Source organism: Oncorhynchus keta, chromosome 36 (genome assembly GCF_023373465.1).
Source record: "Oncorhynchus keta strain PuntledgeMale-10-30-2019 chromosome 36, Oket_V2, whole genome shotgun sequence".
Classification (NCBI taxonomy): domain Eukaryota; kingdom Metazoa; phylum Chordata; class Actinopteri; order Salmoniformes; family Salmonidae; genus Oncorhynchus; species Oncorhynchus keta.
In genome coordinates this window covers 14,213,761-14,233,679 of record NC_068456.1, presented here as the reverse complement: position 1 = coordinate 14,233,679, position 19,919 = coordinate 14,213,761, and the positions used below count along the sequence as shown (strand labels likewise).

General features: G+C 40.0%; 2 protein-coding genes across 3 annotated transcripts in view; both read left to right on the top strand.

Annotated features, from left to right (window-relative positions):
• Positions 1–3,552: 3,552 nt before the first annotated feature.
• On the top strand, positions 3,553–10,862 carry si:dkey-187a12.4 (uncharacterized). 2 transcript variants are annotated; one of them, XM_035754300.2, is made up of 4 exons: positions 3,553–4,181; positions 4,889–5,115; positions 5,241–5,400; positions 6,663–7,479. In XM_035754300.2, exons 1-4 carry the CDS (start codon positions 3,887–3,889, stop codon positions 6,668–6,670), a joined length of 690 nt encoding a protein of 229 aa, XP_035610193.1. In that variant the 5' UTR covers positions 3,553–3,886; the 3' UTR covers positions 6,671–7,479. The 2 variants fall into 2 exon arrangements, with proteins under 2 accessions (XP_035610193.1, XP_035610192.1); XM_035754299.2 differs by lacking the exon at positions 6,663–7,479 and adding an exon at positions 7,509–10,862 and having other exon boundaries at positions 3,564–4,181.
• Positions 10,863–17,593: 6,731 nt separating this feature from the next.
• rin2a (Ras and Rab interactor 2a) overlaps positions 17,594–19,919 on the top strand; it is a 56,875-nt gene continuing 54,549 nt past the window's right edge. Inside the window, 1 exon segment of the mRNA XM_035754294.2 lies at positions 17,594–17,931. The gene's annotated coding sequence lies outside the window, so the exon portion shown is untranslated.

Below are 19,919 nucleotides of genomic sequence, written 5' to 3'. Positions count from 1 at the left end.
TTGATGGGCACTTCTTACGTACCATACGGTCAAGCTGCTCCCACAACAGCTCAATAGGTGTGAGATCCGGTGACTGCTGGCCACTTCATTATAGACAGAATACCAGCTGACTGCTTCTTCCCTAAATATTTATTGCATAGTTTGGAGCTGTGCTTTGGGTCATTGTCCTGTTGTAGGAGGAAATTGGCTCCAATTAAGCGCCATCCACAGGGTATGGCATGTCATTGCAAAATGGAGTCATTTCCTTCCTTCTTCAAGATCCATTTTACCCTGTAAATATCTCCCACTTTACCACCACCAAAGCACCCCAAGACCATCACATTGCCTCCAACATGCTTGACAGATGGCGTCAACCACTCCTCCAGCATCTTTTCATTTTTTCTGCATCTCACGAATGTACTTCTTTGTGATCCGAACACCTCAAACTTAGATTTGTCTGTCCATAACACTTTCTTCCAATCTTCCTCTGTCCAGTGTCTGTGTTCTTTTGCCCATCTTAATCTTTCTTCTTATTGGCCAGTCTGAGATATTGCTTTTTCTTTGCAACTCTGCCTAAAAGGCCAGCATCCTGAAGTATCCTCTTCACTGTTGGCGTTGAGACTGATGTTTTGCGGGTACTATTTAATGAAGCTGCCAGTTGAGGACTTGTGAGGCATCTGTTTCTCAAACTAGACACTAATGTACTTGTCCTCTTGCTCAGTTGTGCACTGGGGCCTCCCACTCCTCTTTCTATTCTGGTTAGACACCGTTTGCACTGTTCTGTGAAGGGTGTAGTACACCGCGTTGTACGAGATCTTCAGTTTCTGGGCAATTTCTCGCATGGAATAGCCTTCATTTCTCAGAACAAGAATAGACTGACGAGTTTCAGAAGAAAGTTATTTGTTTCTGGCCATTTTTAGCCTGTAACCGAACCCACAAATGTTGAAGCTCCAGATACTCAACTTGTCTAAAGAAGGCCAGTTGTATTGCTTCTTTACATCAGCACAACGGTTTTAAGCTGTGCTAACATAATTGCAAAAGGGTTTTCTAATGATCAATTAGCCTTTTAAAATTATAAACTTGGATTAGTTATCACAACGTGCCATTGGAACCCAGGAGTGGTGTTTGCTGATAATGGGCCTCCATACGCCTATGTAGATATTCCATTAAAAATTAGCCGTTTCCAGCTACAATCGCAACAATTTACAACATTAACAATGTCTAAACTGTATTTCTGATCAATTTTATGTTATTTAAATTTACAAAAATAAAATGTTCTTTCAAAAACAAGGACATTTCTAAGTGACCCCAAACTTTTAAACAGTAGTGTATATAACTCACATAAAAAAAGGAAACTCTGATACATTTAACCTCTGTTTGACAAGTGGTTCTGAAAGGTCAGGAAATTACCTTTCAAATGATATATAATCAACTTTGTTTAAAAATAACAAATTGTGCCATTGACAATTGAATGTTGGTACACTATATATACAAAAGTATGTGGACACTCCTCAAATTAGTGGATTCGGCTATTTCAGCCACAGCTATTGCTGACAGGTGTGTAAAATCGATCACACAGCCATGCAATCTCCAAACATTGGCAGTAGAATGGCCTTACTGAAGAGCTGTGACTTTCAACATGGCACTGTCATAGGATGCCACCTTTCTAACAAATCAGTTCGGCAAATGTCTGCCCTGTTAGAGCTGCCACGTTCAACTGTAAGTGCTGTTATTGTAGAGTGGAAACATCTCAGCCGTGTAATGGTAGGCCCCACAAACTCACAGAACGGGACACCGAGTTCTGTAGCACGTAATGTGTATAAATCGTCTGTCCTCGGTTGCAACACTCACTAACGAGGTCCAAACTGTCTCTAGAAGCAACGTCAGCACAAGAACTGTTCGTCGGGAGCTTCATTAAATGGGTTTCCATGGCCAAGCAGCCGCACACAAGCCTAAGATCACCATACACAATGCCAAGCGTCAACTGGAGTGGTGTAAAGTCTGCCACTGTTGGACTCTGAAGCAGTGGAAACGCGTTCTCTGGAGTGATAAATCACGCTTCACCATCTAAAGTTCGACTGACAAATCTGAGTTTGGCGGATGCCAGGAGAATGCTACCTGCCTGAATGCACAGTGTCAACTGTAACGTTTTAACAGTGTCAACTGTAACGTCTTAACGCTACAGCATACAATGACATTGAGGCAACACTTTGGGGGAAGGCCCTTTCCTGTTTCAGCATGACAATGCCCCCGTGCACAAAGCAAGGTCAGTACAGAAATAGTTTGTCAAGATCAGTGTGGAAGAACTTGACTGACCCGCACAGAGCCCTAACCTGGGGCAGCTATGTTTTTGGATTGTAACTTTGGTTATAGAGGCACCACATTTCACACTCAGCTAGAACAAGATTTTAAAAAGATTTGTAGATATAGGGCATCACAGTATATACATATTAACCACACAGAAACCTTTTTCCAATATTGCCACCAAACAACTCAATGGCGTCTTATTGGATCAATTTAGCATGACCATACCTGTATGAAATATAATTGTAGTAGGCTCAATGATGTGTTGGTGGTGATGTAGAATACACATCCAAATGAACCAGGTGTGTCAGATATGTAAAGATGATAAATTATTCACATAATTTAATCAATCTTCAAACGTTAAATGTATTTGTACATTTCAATAGTCATGGATGTGGGCAGATTAAAATGATAATCAATGTTATCCTTTAACTGTTTTCATCATGAGGACTATAAACATGCCCCATTCTTTCCATTACAATGTAGTAAAATGCAATGTTGGGACTGTTGATGCCAATTATATTTATTTTAGTATTCTAGTAACTGGCCCATGGTAAAAATACATCTTAAAGAAGACTGACTATGTGTGATGGTTTGCTGCTCTCATTAAGATATTAGGTTAAAACTTATTGTCATTCTTATGGAATTTTACAAGTTTTGTAGTCCCCTGTTTTATGAAAACAGTTCAATGGGATAACATGAATACAAGTTTTATCAGCTCACATCCATGACTATTCAATTGTACATATCCATTTCACATGTTTAAGATGAGGCCCGAGTCCACGACTTGGAATTCCGAGTTGGATGACCGTTCAAAACGACTTTTCCCAATCGGAGCTCGTTTTTTTTTCCAGAGTTCCCAGTTGTCTTGAACGCATTGAAGTCGGAAGTCGGAGATTTTCAAGTTCCCAGTTGTTTTGAACGCTACAAAATATGCTGTCAACCCGTAGGAAATTATTGTTTTGTTGGTGCTATTGGGAAATGTAGTTATTCCGGCCTTCCCAACGTGGGGTCTCGATTAATCTGTCCCGGGGTACACCAAGCTATGGCCCGGCACGTCTTCAGGCCTTCTCAAATTGGACAGTAAATCTTCGTAGTTTGGTATGTTGTCAACAAGGTAGCATGGTGCATTGTCCAGAAACATACAAGTATTGTATAAAATATGTTTGAATTTTCAAACTAGTTTTAATTGGGAATGCCATTAAAGCAATCACTTTAACATGAGAAAACACAGTATCTTACACATTGCTACACAATTTTAATTACATCACTTTTGTTTTGAGCCGACTACGCCGTCGGACTGAAAGGGGGATCTGGCTCACGCCCGAGAGGAAGCCCGGTTCCAAATCGAATGCAATCAACTTTCAGCCGCTGCCCGGGCGCCCGGGTAGGATGAATCGAGCTCCCTCGATGTGCTCGCAACATTACTGTGACGTTGTTGCAACGTGATATCGTGCTGTGGCTGTGGACTGTTTGATCACCACTTCCGTTTTTCCCTCACTAGTCCACATTTGCGTTTACCTTGAACGATAGAAAGACATTGTAGAAAGGTTTTTGTTGGTTTAAACTAAACGTTGAGGAGGTCGACTGTTTGAGGAATTTTATGGAGCATAATAATGGAGATACTTCTAGCTGGGCGATGCAGCGACGTATGGATGGTTTGGTCAACAAACATATGGCAGACATAGCTCTAGAAACACTCCAGCAGAGACTTTCAGCTGTGTCCGACGAAATGAACAATCTTGCGGAACATGTCTCGAGACGCTCGGAGGATATTCCCAAAGATGATATTTCAAGACGACCTGATGTCAACTTTGACGTTGAGTCCCTGAGTGCGACGTTTAGCACGGGTGGTGTTGGGGAAAAGTTGTTGATGCCAGGTACCTCGTCATCAGCAGGTAACGTTTTACCCTGATTAAATGTAGTTCTAATATTACCGAATTCTTCACTTTGTTTTGTATCTAGCCTACTTGGAAGTAACAAGCAGCGATAAAAACGAAGAATTGCATTAATTATTCAGCTGTGTGACCAATCAGATTCGCAGGATTAATAAAATCGATCTCAGGCTAAATTTTTTAAATTGCTACAGTTTGTACGCCAGAATGTGATATAACCAAATATGTTTGTTTGTACTGGACGTTACAGGTTTGCCTATACAAAAGGTCACCATCGATTTTTCAACTAATCTGGTGTTGCCGACACTCTCAATTCTCGATTCTGGAAAACATTAGTCTTATAAATGTCCAGTTGCAGGTGGTTCTACAAAAGCAAGATAACTCTGAAAGATAATAAATCCATGTTTTGAACCGCGCAAAGAGGTTCCTGGCATTAACTGCTGCACATCTAGCATTTCTCAGCATCTTTACAGGAACTAGTCGTAGCAACAAAAGAAAAGTTGAATGAAGAGTTAGCTACAGTTGCCAATGACGCTTACACTCTTGTTTTAGATTGATGGGAGAAATGACTAACTACACCAGGTCTGTTACTGTTCTAAAATGTGACACAATATGACAAATCAACAAACTAACTGACCAACACAACTTTTTGGGGCCCCTACCTTGACTCTGGTGTCATCCCAAATCTGTTCCTATCCACTGTTCCTCAGAGACTGCTGCCCAGCGTAAAATAATCTCCTTGCTGGTGGAGATCAAGGAGGAGCAGCAGAGACAGTGGGCAGTGTTGAGGGAGCTGCAGGCCAGGGTTCAGGGCCAGAGCTTTACGGAGGTAGAAGAGGAGGTGGAGGCTCTAGACATCGACATCCCGCTGAGGACCATGGAGCAGCTAGATGACACAGAGAGGCACTTGGAGGATGCCGGAGCACAGAAGAGAATGGTAGGTGGACCGAGTGACCCGATAGGGCTTGAACCAGCAACAAGCACACTACCTACTGTGGTATTATACTGTTACATTATGGTAAGTGATTGTGTTATTAATATTAATATATATATATATGACAGGTGTCTCACCTGTCACGGATGGGCGGGGCCACAGTGGATGATGCAGTGCGACGGCTCATGCAGGCTGTGCTATCTTTCGCTGTGGGCTCTGAGCTCAACTGGGTGGGCCGCGGCCAGAAAAGGAGCTTCAGAAACACCCGCCTCCAAGGGGTTCTCTTCCGTAAGACTCTATAAAAGATATATGTACACTACCGTTCAAAAGTTTGGGGTCACTTAGAAATGTCCTTGTTTTTAAAGAAAAGCTCATTTTTTTTGTCCATTTAAAAATAACATCAATTGATCAGAAATACAGTGTAGACATTGTTAATGTTGTAAATGACTATTGTAGCTGGAAACGGCTGATTTTTTAAATGGAATATCTACATAGGCGTACGGAGGCCCATTATCAGCAACCATCATTCCTGTGTTCCAATGGCACATTGTGTTAGCTAATCCAAGTTTATCATTTTAAAAGGCTAATTGATCTTTAGAAAACCCTTTTGCAATTATGTTAGCACAACTGAAAACTGTTGTTCTGATTTAAAGAAGCAATAAAACCTTCTTTAGACTAGTTGAGTTTCTGGAGCATCAGCATTTGGGGTTTTGATTACAGACTCAAAATGGCCAGAAACCAAGACTTTCTTCTGGAACTCGTCAGTTTATTCTTGTTCTGAGAAATGAAGGCTATTCCATGTGAGAAATTGCCAGGAAACTGAAGATCTCGTACAACGCTGTGTACTACTCCCTTCACAGAACAGAGCAAACGGGCTCTAACCAGAATATAAAGAGGAGTGGGAGGCCCCGGTGCACAACTGAGCAAGAGGACTGAGCAAGTACATTAGTGGCTAGTTTGTCCACAAGTCCTCAACTGGCAGCTTCATTAAATAGTACCTGCAAAACACCAGTCTCATTGTCAACAGTGAAGAGGCGACTCCGGGGTGCTTGCCTTCTAGGCAGAGTTCCTCTGTCCAGTGTCTGTTCTTTTGCCCATCATAATATTTTCTTTTTATTGGCCAGTCTGAGATATGACTTTTTCTTTGCAACTCTGCCTAGAAGGCCAGCATCCCAGAGTCGCGTTTTCACTGTTGACGTTGAGACTGGTGTTTTGTGGGGTACTATTTAATGAAGCTGCAGTTTCCAACTACAATAGTCATTTAAAATTTAACAATGTTTATTTCTGATTTAATAGAGAAAAAAGGACATTCTAAGTGACACCAAACTTTTGAACGGTAGTGTGTATATTTATATTTTGTTGCTTAATTCCATTTAGTTTTAACATTCACTTTTCTCTGTTTTGTTTTTCCAGCTTTCAGTTTTTTTTAAAAATGTTTTTCATTCCCAAAGTCACATTAAAAAATATATATATATTTTTTTTTTAGATGCAAAGAAATTTCACAAATTAACTTTTAACAAGGCACACCTGTTAATTGAAATGCATTCCAGGTGACTAACTCACGAAGCTGGTTGAGACAATTCCAAGAGTGTGCAAAGCTGTCATCAAGGCAAGGGGTGGCTATTTTGAAGAATCTCAAATATATTTTGATTTAACACTTTTTTGGTTACTATATGATTTCATAGTTTTGATGCCTTCACTTATTCTACAATGTAGAAAATAGTAGGTGTGTGCCAAATTTGACTGGTGATATATATATATATATATATAATTGGACCCTTTTAATGCAAGTGAGCACCAGCAAGATACTGTTTGGTTAGCAATGTTTCTGTAGCGCTTGTGATTGCAGAGTTTGCAGAACAAATGGCAACTGGATTGTTGCAAATAGTCATGATATAATTAGGCCAGGTAGGCATAGGCTACTTTGTTGTTAACATTTAATTGAGGAGGTTTTAGGTAAAGCCTTTCCATCTACCAGAAGACTGTCGTCATTACATTAGCATCATTAACGGCTGAACAAAATGGTAGACAAATGCGCGCACACAGACGGGCATTTCTGTGCCATTGCCTCTTCAGAAAGTTGAAGGAAAATATCAATCACTGATTTGTTTTTTATTAATGTCTTGTGGTAATCTTAGGAAAATTCATGATTGTTCAATACATTTTTTTTTAAATATTGTTCAATTTTTTTGTTTCTGGATTCCGTGATTCTGGCTCATTCTCCACAATGCAGACGTTATAGGTCCATACTATCATACCTTACACATACTGGGAGGGATGGATGGTTCATTAGAAGGATTCCAATCAGTCTCCATACAGACAAAAAGAGACATTTGGAAAGTAAACCTCGGAGGTTAATTTGGGTGCAGCACTGACCTCTACTTCTGTCACTTTAGGTGCTCTGAAAAGAACCCCTGTGGGCAAAGAGGCCACACATCACCAGTTTGCAGACGTGGTGAAGAAATGGCTGCGGTACACCCCATTCAGACAGGGAGGGAGTGGTCGACGGCTTTACAAACCACCTGTCGAGTTCCTGTGTCCAAATGAATGTGTAGGTCTGCCTACACATCTGCCTACACATCCACAGTAACGCTCAACCAGCTCACCGTAAAACTTCAATTACATAGCCCGGGCATTTATTTGCTTAAATCACTGAACACAACAGGTGCTTATTAGAGACAGGCATTTATTTCCTTAATGCATAGAGTTTTTTTTTTTTTTTTTTTTTTTTTTACCTTTTATTTAACTACGCAAATCATTTTTACAATGACGGCCTACCCAGGCCAAACCCGGACGACGCTGGGCCAATTGTGCTCCGCCCTATCACATCATGACCGGATGTGATACAGCCTGGAATCGAACCAGGGACTGTAGTGATGCCTCTTGCACTGAGATGCAGTGCCTTCGACCGCTGCGACTCAAAATGTTTCAATTGTAACAAATAAATGCAATCAGTGTGGGTTATTTTCACCACAACATTTAAAAAAATTGTTCAGGCGTTTGTAGGATTTTTCTGACATGCATTCCCAACTAGCAGTTTCTTATTTACATAGTTAATTGTTTAATTTCAGCATTCATTTCCATCATTTGAATACATTTCAGCATTTCCTGCACTTTTATCATTTGCACACATGGTTTTTTTTGCCTTAGTATACACCTCTATTCCTTGACAGAATACAGTCGTGGCCAAAAGTTAAGAATGACACAAATATTCATTTCCACAACGTTTGCTGCTTCAGTGTCTAAGTATTTTTGTCAGACGTTACTATGGAATACTGAAGTATAATTACAAGCATTTCATAAGTGTCAAAGGCTTTTATTGACAATTACATGAAGTTGATGCAAAGAGTCAATATTTGCATTGTTGACCCTTATTTTTCAAGACCTCTGCAATTCACCCTGGCATGCTGTCAATTAACTTCTGGGCCACATCCTGACTGCTGGCAGCCCATTTTTGCATAATCAATGCTTGGAGTTTGTCAGAATTTGTGTGCTTTTGTTTGTCTACCTGCCTCTTGAGGATTGACCACAAGTTCTCAATGGGATTAAGGTTTGTTTCCTGGCCATGGAGCCAAAATATCGATGTTTTGTTCCCCAAGCCACTTAGTTATCACTTTTTCCTTATGGCAAGGTGCTCCATCATGCTGGAAAAGGCATTTTTCGTCACCAAACTGTTCCTGGATGGTTGGGAGAAGTTGCTCTCTGAGGATGTGTTGGTACCATTCTTTATTCATGGCTGTGTCCATCGGTATAATTGTGAGTGAGCCCACTCCCTTGGCTGAGAAGCAACCCCACACATGAATGGTCTCAGGATGCTTTACTGTTGGCATGACACAGGACTGATGGTAGCGCTCACCTTGTCTTCTCCGGACAAGCTTTTTTTCCAGATGCCCCAAACAATCAAAGGGGATACATCAGAGAAAATGACTTTACCTCAGTCCTCAGCAGTCCAATCCCTGTACCTTTTGCAGAATATCAGTCTGTCCCTGATGTTTTTCCTGGAGAGAAGTGGCTTCTTTGCTGCCCTTCTGGACACCAGGCAATCCTCCAAAAGTCTTCGCCTCACTGTGCGTGCAGATGCACTCACACCTGCCTGCTGCTGATACTGGTGGTACCCCGATCCAGCAGCTGAATCAACTTTAGGAGACGGTCCTGGTGCTCGCTGGACTTTCTTGGGCGCCCTGAAGCCTTCTTCACAACAATTGAACTGCTCTCCCTGATCCGATAAATGGTTGATTTAGGTGCAATCTTACTGGCAGCAATATCCTTGCCTGTGAAGCCCTTTTTGTGCAAAGCAATGATGACAGCACGTGTTTCCTTGCAGGTAACGCACGGTTGACAGAGGAAAAACAATGATTCCAAGCACCACCCTCCTTTTTCTAACTCAATCAGCATGACAGAGTGATCTCCAGCCTTGTCCTCATTAAGACTCATACCTGTGTTAATGAGAGAATCACTGACATGATGTCAGCAGGTCCTTTTGTGGCAGGGCTGAAATGTAATGAATTTGTTTGTGGGGATTCAGTTCATTGCATGGCAAAGAGGGACTTTGCAGTTAATTTAAATGAATCTGATCACTCTTCATAACATTCTGAAGTATATGCAAATTGCCATCATACAAACTGCGGCAGCAGACTTTGAAAATGTAATATTTGTGTCATTCTCAACTTTTGGCCACGACTAATTGTTCTCTGATGGCATATTCAGTTCTTACGTTCGCCACTAGAGGGCAATCAGCATTTCTGGAGGTCTACTCCTGAAGTTGACTGTTTTTGTGCTTGCCAGTTAGCTCACAGCTGTTTCTTACCAGCGATTAAAAATGTATGATTACCATTTTTAAAAGTCATTAAAGAATGATGTAATGTAACAAATCCTCAAATATTTATGGTAACCTCCATAAACAATTACATTTATACCCAGTGTTTATTTTAAACAGGTGTTTATTTGCTGAAATATGTCTTTGCCCTGCTATTTAAAGGGACAGGTGGCTATTTGAGACTCAGCTGTTAATTGAAGATTTACGGTATTTAAATATATTCCAGTGTTTTAAAATTGATGTATTTCTCTACATTTGTTACATTCCGTAAAATAAGACATAAATGATACATGCCGGTTGGGCCCATATTACTTCATACAGGGCCGAACCTGTGATCTACGTAACATGGACCCCTGCATGAATCATGCATTGATATAAATTGAGGATTTCTACTCAAAGTCCAGTTTCTCACACAGTTCTCAAGATTCTGCCCACACTGCACAGTCTCCAATAGACACACCCCATGAAGCTCCTCATCATCACAGATCTGTCCGGTATGGTGTGCTATCCCTGTTAATACCTGTGTAATTAATTCAAACATGCTGCAAAACCTGTTGATAAAAGTTGTATTGCATTTCATGCTTTGAAGGTACTGATTAGTAAGCTTTCCTGCAGATTTCGTCTAATTCTTGTAATGAGAGTATTGGAAAATATATAGTTAACCCAATTGGCCTGCATGGCTCATAATATGCCATGGACATTACAGTTTGAAGTAGGCATGTGTTTTCATCCTCATGAAAACCCAGGCTTCCAGGTTATTCAAATCACCACCTTTCTGCACATTGTCACTCAGTGTTATGATTGAATATCAGAGACGCGAAAGCAATTTACTATATGTCAGTCATATACATGTCCATATAAGCTTTCTTGTAACAGACATAATACATTGTAAATGTCCATAAATACATTTTTGAAAATACATATTTCTCATTCATTCCTGTTTCCTTGTTTTTGTAATGAAAACGTGGGTCTTTTGCTAGAAAACAATACAATCCCAACAAAGCGGGGTGAACGACCCTGGCCGGAGCAATGGCATCAGCGATGTTTTTTAAAATAGTGTTGGTAAGAATGAGTGGGCGAAGGTGTTAAAGAATAATGGAGCTAAAAGTTGGAAATGAACATCAGTTTATTGTTGGAGTGTGGTTCACCAAACCTTTTGGCTGACCTGTATGGAGTGAGATTTGTTTATTTTACAAGTATGTCTTCCAGGGTCTGTGTGTATATTCAAGATAACTCACAAATAAATTAACGATTCAACAACGCACAAATAAATTAACGATTCAACAACGCAAAAATAAAACTACAATTTGAACGATTTGTGAGCAAATGGTCAGAAATCCTTAACATTTACAACTGGAACGTGCATTTGCACATTCAAAAAGTGCTTCTACATTTTGTATTCTACAGAATTGGGGGAAAAAAATACTCAATTGTCATACTTGAGTAAAAGTAAAGATCCCTTAATAGAAAATGACTCGAGTGAAAGTCACCCAGTAAAATGCTACTTGAGTAAAAGTCTAAAAGTATTTGGGTTTTAAATATAATTAAGTATCAAAAGAAAATGGAATTGCTAAAATGTACTTAAGTATCAAAAGTAAAATTATTAATAATTTCAAATTAGATTGCACAATTTTTATATTTTATTAACGATAGCCAGGGTCACACTACAACGCTCAGACATAATTTACAAACTAAGCATTTGTGTTAAGTGAGTGCCAGGTCACAGGCAGTAGGGATGACCAGGGATGTTCTCTTGATAAGTATGTGAATTGGACCATTTCCCTGTCAAAATGTAACCAGTACTTTTGGGTGTCAAGGAAAATGTATGGAGTAAAAAGTACATTAGTTTCTTTAGGAATGTAGTGAAGTGACAGTAAAATTTGCCAAAAATGTAAAGTACAGGTACCCCCAAAAAATGACAAGTAGTACTTTAAATAATTTTTTGTTAAATTTAGTTAAACATTTTTAGTTAAAGTGTACAATACTGCCTGTCGATGTTTAATGAACTAAAATATGAACGCAACGTGCAACAATTTCAAAGATTTTACTTAGTCACAGTTCATATACGGAAATCAGTCAATTAAAATAAATTCATTAGGCCCTAATCTAATCTCTGGATTTCACACAACTGGGAATGCAGATATGCATCTGTTGGTTACAGATACAGTTGAAATCGGAAGTTTACATACACCTTAGCCAAATGCATTTAAACTCAGTTTTTAACAATTCCTGGTATTTAATCCTAGTAAGAATTCCCCGTCTTAGGTCAGTTAGGATCACCACTTTATTTTAAGAATGTGAAATATCAGAATAATAGTAGAGAGAGTGATTTATTTCAGCTTTTATTTCTTTCATCACATTCCCTGTGGGTCAGAAGTTTATATACACTCAATTGGTATTTGGTAGCATTGCCTTTAAATTGTTTAACTTGGGTCAAATATTTCAGGGAGCCTTCCACAAGCTTCCCACAATAAGTTGGGTGAATTTTGCCCCATTCCTCCTGACAGAGCTGGTATAACTGAGTCAGGTTTGTAGGCCTCATTGCCTGCACATGCTTTTTCAGTTCTTCCCACAAATGTTCTATAGGATTGAGGTCGGGGCTTTGTGATGGCCACTCCAATACCGTGACTTTGTTGTCCTTAAGCCATTTTGCCACAACTTTGGAAGTATGGGAAGTATGCTTGGGGTCATTGTCCATTTGGAAGACCCATTTGTAACCAAGCTTTAACTTCCTGACTGATGTCTTGATGTTGCTTCAATGTATCCACATAATTTTCCTACCTCATGATGCCATCAATTTTGTGAGGTGCACCAGTCCCACCTGCAGCAAAGCACCCTCACAACATGATGCTGCCACCCCCGTGCTTCACGGTTGGGATGGTGTCTTCAGCTTGCAAGCCTCCCCCTTTTTCCTCCAAAGATAATGATGGTCATTATGGCCAAACAGTTCTATTTTTGTGTCATCAGACCAGAGGACATTTCTCCAAAATGTACCATATTTGTCCCCGTGTGCAGTTGCAAAGTGTAGTCAGGCTTTTTATGGCGGTTTTGGAGCAGTGGCTTCTTCCTTGCTGAGCGGCATGTCGGGTTATGTCGATATAGGACTTGTTTTACTGTGGATATAGATACTTTTGTACCTGTTTCCTCCAGCATATTCACAAGGTCCTTTGCTGTTGTTCTGGGATTGATTTGCACTTTTCGCACCAAAGTACGTTCATCTCTAGGAGATAGAATGCGTCTCCTTCCTGAGCGGTATGACATCTGCATGGTCCCATGGTGTTTATGCTTGCGTACTATTGTTTGTACAGATGAACGTGGTACCTTCAGGCGTTTGGAAATTGCTCCCAAGGATGACCCAGACTTGTGGAGGTCTACAATTGTTTTTTGTAGTTCTTGGCGGATTTCTTTTGATTTTCCTATGATGTCAAGCAATTGACTCAAATTATGTCAATTAGCCTATCAGAAGCTTCTAAAGCCATGACATAATTTCTGCAATTTTCCAAGCTGTTTAAAGGAAGGTTAGTGTATGTTAACTTCTGACCCACTGGAATTGTGATACAGTGAATTATAAGTGAAATAATCTGTCTGTAAACAATTGTTGGAAAAATGACTTGTGTCATACACAAAGTAGATGTCCTAAACGACCTGCCAAAACTATAGTATGTCAACAAGAAATTTGTGGAGTGGTTGAAAAACGAGTTTTAATGACTCCAACCTAAGCGTATGTAAACTTCCGACAACTGTACCTTATCATGATAAAACATGAGGTGATGGCGGCGGATGATTGTCACGACAATGGGCCTCAGAATCTCGTCACGGTATCTCTGTGCATTCAAATTGCCATCGATAAAATGCAATTGTGTTTGTGTCCGTAGCTTATGTCTGCTCATACCATGACCCCACCTCGATCACCAGCTCACAGGACTGCCACTGACTACACCCCTCAAACTCAACTGTGGACCTCGAAGCCAGTTCCACTGATTTATACCTGGGACACTATGTGGGTGCAGTTAATTATCAGGTAGAACTGAAAACCAGCAGGCTCCGGACCTCATAGAGTAAGATTTGAATAACCCTGCCCTAGACACTGTTGTGCATGAAAAGGGGAGCCATTTCTGAGATACTGGATCCGGTGTGCCTGGCAATGACGATCATACCACACTCAAAGTCGCGTTGAAGAGTAACTGTATGTAATCGAATGCCTCGATGCCTGTCTGCCTGCTTTATTTAGCAAGCCACTGCCATGTGACTCTGTCTGTATGAGCGATACATTTTCTTGAACCTAATACCTAATAAACTGTCCGGTGAGTGTACATACAGTGCATTCGGAAAGTATTCAGACCCCTTCACTTTTTCCTCATTTTGTTATATTACAAATTTTATTGGTCACACATATGGTTAGTAGATATTATTGAAAGTGTAGCGAAGTGCTTGTCCTTCTAGTTCCGACAGTGCAGAAATAGGTCTGTGGACCTATTGGGGCGCTAAGCAAATTGAAGTGGGTCTAGGGTGACAGGTAAGGTGGAGGTGATATGATCCTTGACTAGTCTCTCAAAGCACTTCGTGATGACAGAAGTGAGTACTTCGAGGCGATAGTCATTTAGTTCAGTTACCTTTGCCTTCTTGAGCAAAGGAACAATGGTGGCCATCTTGAAGAATGTGGGGACAGCAGACTGGGATAGGGAGAGATTGAATATGTCTGTAAATACACCAGCCAATATATAGAATACTGCCTTATTCTTACACCCCTCAAAATTGAAAAACAGGTTTTTAGAAATGTTTTCAAATGTATTAAAAATTAAAAACAGATATACCTTATGTACATAAGTATTCAGACCCTTTACTCAGTACTTTGTTGAAGCACCTTTGGCAGCGGTTACAGCCTCGAGTATTATTGGGTAAGACGCTACAAGCTTGGCACACCTGTATTTGAGAAGTTTCTCCCATTATTCTCGGCAGATTCTCTCAGGTTAGATTGGGAGCGTTGCTGCACAAATATTTTCAGGTCTGGGCTCTGGCTGGGCCACTCAAGGACATTCAGAGACTTGTCCCGAAGCCACTCCTGCATTGTCTTGGCTGTGTGCTTAGGGTCGTTGTCCTGTTGGAAGGAGAACCATTGCCCCATTCATCTTTCCCTCGATCCTGACTCGTCTCCCAGTCCTTGCCACTGAAAAACATTCCCACAGCATGATGCTGCCACCACCATGCTTCACCGTAGGGACGGTACCAGGTTTCCTCCAGATGTGACGCTTTGCATTCAGGTCAAAGAGTTCAATCTTGGTTTCACAAGACCAGATAATCTGGTTTCTCATGGTCTGAGAGTTCTTTAGGTGCCTTTTGGCAAGCTCCAAGCGGGCTGTCATGCTTTTTACTGAGGCGTCACTTCTGTCTGGCCACTACCATAAAGGCCTGATTGGTGGAGTGCTTCAGAGACCTTCTGGAAGGTTCTCCCATCTCTACTGAGGAACTCTGGAGCTCTGTCAGAGTGACCATCGGGTTCTTGGTCACCTCCCACCTCCCTGATGCATCTAAATATTTTTTTAAATATTAGATGAGGGTTGTTGACATTAGCAGCCTGTATTCAATTGAGAGAGATGCTATGCTACTGGCTTCATGCCATGAATATGCATAGCCATCTTGAGACAACTCTGATATAAAAGTGTTTTTCTTAAAGTTGCATGTCACCTAATGTCACATGTCCTACTTATGTCAGTACACTAGTAACAATTTAAGCATTGCAAAAATTGTATTTGTTCAAATAAACCTCACATAGCAAATAAGCCATACTTATTTTTGCTGACCAAATTCGACATTGTCTCATTGACGTCAATACAAAAATTCCTTACTTGTTGGGAAAAACAATGAAAAATAACTCACTTTTCTGCTGAGTTGGACCTAACCCTCTCTCTTCCTCTTCTTCTCTGTCTGATTGAGGTATAAAATAACAAGTACCCTTGCCTAAGTAATTCCAGAACGTGGCTAGAATGGATACAGCTTTTGTGAAATTAAAGTCAAATGTTAGATTAATTTTTTCCATTTTAGCTAACCTTAACTTAATTATCGTAACATGCTACAAAAAGTAAAATGTCTGACAAGAACGATGTATTCCATAGAATCAAAACCGCAATTCCAGGTGAAGACATGTGACGTGAAAGGCAACAGGGATTACATTTCGGCCGTGCCTACGGATCACTGAGATACACTACGAGATGGAGTTTTCAGATGACTGGGAATATAGATATGCATATGTTGGTCACAGATACATTTTTTTAAAATGTGCCTCAGGACCCCTGTATATAGCCCCCGCTATTGTTATTTTACTGCTCCTCTTTAATTATTTGTTACTTTTTTTAAAATAATGTTTTTTATATTTTTCTTAACTGCATTGTTGATTAAGGGCTTGTAAAGTAAGCATTTCACTGTAAAGTGCATGTTGTAGTCAGCGCATGTGACACATACAATTTGATTTGATTGGATCTTGTCACAGTATTTCTGTGCAATCAAATTGCTATTGATAAAATGCAATTGTGTTCGTTGTCGCTTATACCTTTCACCATGGGGTACTACTCTGTTCACAACATTGACATCAGCAAATCGCTCAATTTATACACGTGGTCTGCGGTTGTGAGGCCAGTTGGACTCTGCCAAATTCTCTAAAACGATGTTGGATGTGGTTTATACAAGAGATATTAACATTACATTATCTGGCAACTGCTCTGTTGGACATTCCTGCAGTCAGCATGCCAATTGCATGCTCCCTCAATACTTGAGACATCTGTGGCATTGTGTTGTGTGACAAAACTACACATTTTAGTGGCCTTTTAATGTCCCCAGCACAAGGTGCACTTGTGTAATGATCATGCCGTTTAATCAGCTTCTTGATATGCGACACCTGTCAGGTGGATGGATTATCTTGGCAACGGAGAAATTCTCACTAATATGGATGTTAACAAATTTGTGCACAACATTTTTTTAGAAATAAGCTTTTTGTGCATAAGGAACATTTCTGGGATCTTTAATTTCATCTCACGGGACCAACACTTTACATGTTGCTTTGTTCCGTTTTTTTAATGAAGTTACAACCTTCTCTTTCTGTCTGTTGTAACGCATATTGCAGTTGCACAAGCAAAACACATTCCTTACACGGGGCAAAAACAATCATCGTTTTGTCTGATGATGTAGGCTAATCTTTATAGTTGTTGCCAAATCGTAGCTATCGTTGCCCAGTGCCACATTTATACCATATACGCTGATATCATGGCAGAGTAAATAACTAACACAGCAGCTTAGAACATGAAATCAATAGACTGCCTGTTTGATTCGTGCTTATGTTTGCAATGCTGAGAACTGTTTGTACGAACATGTTGATAATGTATTTTGTGTAAAACATGTGAATAACTTATCCCCTCATGAAAAAAGAACAGGAAATCGTTCTTATGCTTAATGAGGCATGGATTGCAATAGCTAAAAACAGTTTTGTGGACAACATCAAGTTTGTAGGAAATCGCACTTTTGCTTAGTAGCTTACTGAGGGAAGGCAATAGTTCGAACAGTTTTCTACAACATGAAGTTCTGTGAAGAGACAAAGGCAATCAAGTACGTGGGCGGCAGCGGGGCACTGAGTACAGCAGCCACGTAAAAAAAGAAGCATGCACATGCGCAGAAATAGCGTTTGCAAATTAACATACAAAACTCCTTATCCTGCCACTCCGTCTGGCTTTTGTTTTGTTCTCCAGACGTCGATGCCTGGGGGAGGTCGTTTGCGCGGTGGATGAAGGAAAGAAAATGGAAAGGCACTAGGGCAAATCTTGGACGGAGCCGACTCGGGAAAGGAGCGGAGCCCAACTTTCTACGATGAACTACACCGTAATTTCAATGACACAGAAATAACTTTTCATATATATTTTACTACATAATGATAGGCTATTATATAAGCCTACACACAGCAGTGTTGTCGGTTTAGGAGCTCAATTCTGCCGACTGGGCGTGCACCTATGAAAGAGGTAAGTTTTCAGTGTGTTGACAAATAGGGTTCAGCTCACACAACTTTTTTTTCTCATATTATTTCTCAATTTCCATGCTAGAAAGCCTGTTTGCCAGTGTAAAAGTGCATGTTTTGACAGTAATAGGTTCTACTGTATTTGTTTGCCAGTATTGTCCCTGACAATCCTCCATCACGTATCCCTCTCTGAGGAATGGAAACTGAATATTTCCTCCGCTACTGTACTAAGCTACACTTGTCGCTCGAGACCCTTACGAAATGGTGTGAAAGTGTGTTTATGTTTTACATATAAAACATGGTTTGTTGAAGCTGTAGGCTAGGACACTGTGGAGCGAGGACGAGCAAGCCCCCCTCCCCCAGCTAATCTTATGCTATTTTGAAAGCGAATTTCATGCTATTCTACACATTTTGCAATGAGGCGGAGTTAGTATTGAGCAGTTTTAAAGCTATTTTCTTGTCATTCCAAAATGGCTAGGATGTGGTCATTCACCACCTATTTATTGCCTGTTGTTTTAGCTTCGATAGAGATATACAGTGTATTGAGCGCTGAGACACTTCGGTCAGGGACAGAGAGATTGTAACTGTAAACTGAACAGTGGGCCAACTTCATGTGCTCAGTTACAGTGCCTTGGAAAAGCTTTGAGACCCCTTGGATGTCTTTACATTTGATTGTGTTACAAAGTGGTATTAAAATTTATTTAATTGTAAACAATCTACACAAAATACTCTAATGTAAAAGTGGAAGAAAAATGACTGACATGGTTGACATGATTTTTTATTAATGACTAAACCTTCCTCTGTCCCCCATACATGCAACATATGGAATGTCACTCAGTCAATTATTGAATTTCGAGCACAAATTCGACTACAATGGGCAGTGATTGGTAGATGGCTAACAATAACAAATCAGACATTGAATATATCTTTAAGCATGGTCAGTTTAATAATTATGCTGTGGATTAGTGCTGGGCGATATGGCCAAAATCTCATATCCCGATAATGATACATATCATGATATAGTACATTTTCTGTGAATTCAATTAATAAATAGTTTATATAAAATGACCACGTAAAGGCTGTTTTCATATTACATGTTGAATTATACTCAACAAATAAAAGGTACTTACTCATTTGATAACTTCTCCTTTTATTTAGAACCTTGGGGCAAATTTTCAATGTAGCATGTAACAAAATATAAAATATCAATGTATAAAAGGTAAATAGAAAACACTTCAACTATAGTTGCAAACAGAATAAATATAGGCCTAAAATATATATATTTGAGGGCTTGCCTGTTTTGTATGTTATTTTGGCATTAAAACATCATACAGTTGAAGTCAGAAGTTTACATATACACTATAACCAAATACATTTAAACTCAGTTTTTCACAATTCCTGACATTTAATCCTCGTAAAAAGTCCCTGTCTTAGGTCAGTTAGGATCACCACTTTATTTTAAGAATGTGAAATTTCAGAATAATAGTAGAGAATGATATATTTTAATCACATTCCCAGTGGATCAGAAGTTTACATACACATTGGTTTTCGGTAGCACTGCCTTTAAATTGTTTAACTTGGGTCAAAAGTTTCGGTATCCTTCCACAAGCTTCCCACAATAAGTTGGGTGAATCTTGGCCCATTCCTCCTGACAAAGCTAGTGTAACTGAGTCAGGTGTGTAGGCCTCCTTGCTTGCACACTATTTTTCAGTTCGGCCCACAAATGTTCTGTAGGATTGAGGTCAGGGCTTTGTGATGGCCACTCCAATACCTTGACTTTGTTGTCCTTAAGTGATTTTGCCACAACTTTGGAAGGATGCTTGGGGTCATTGTCCATTTGGAAGACCCATTTGCGACCAAGCTTTAACTGCCAGACTGATGTCTTGATGTTTCTTAAATATATCCACATCATTTTCCTACCTCACGATGCCATCAATTTTGTGAGGTGCACCAGTCCCTTGATGCTGCCACCCCCATTCTTCACGGTTGGGA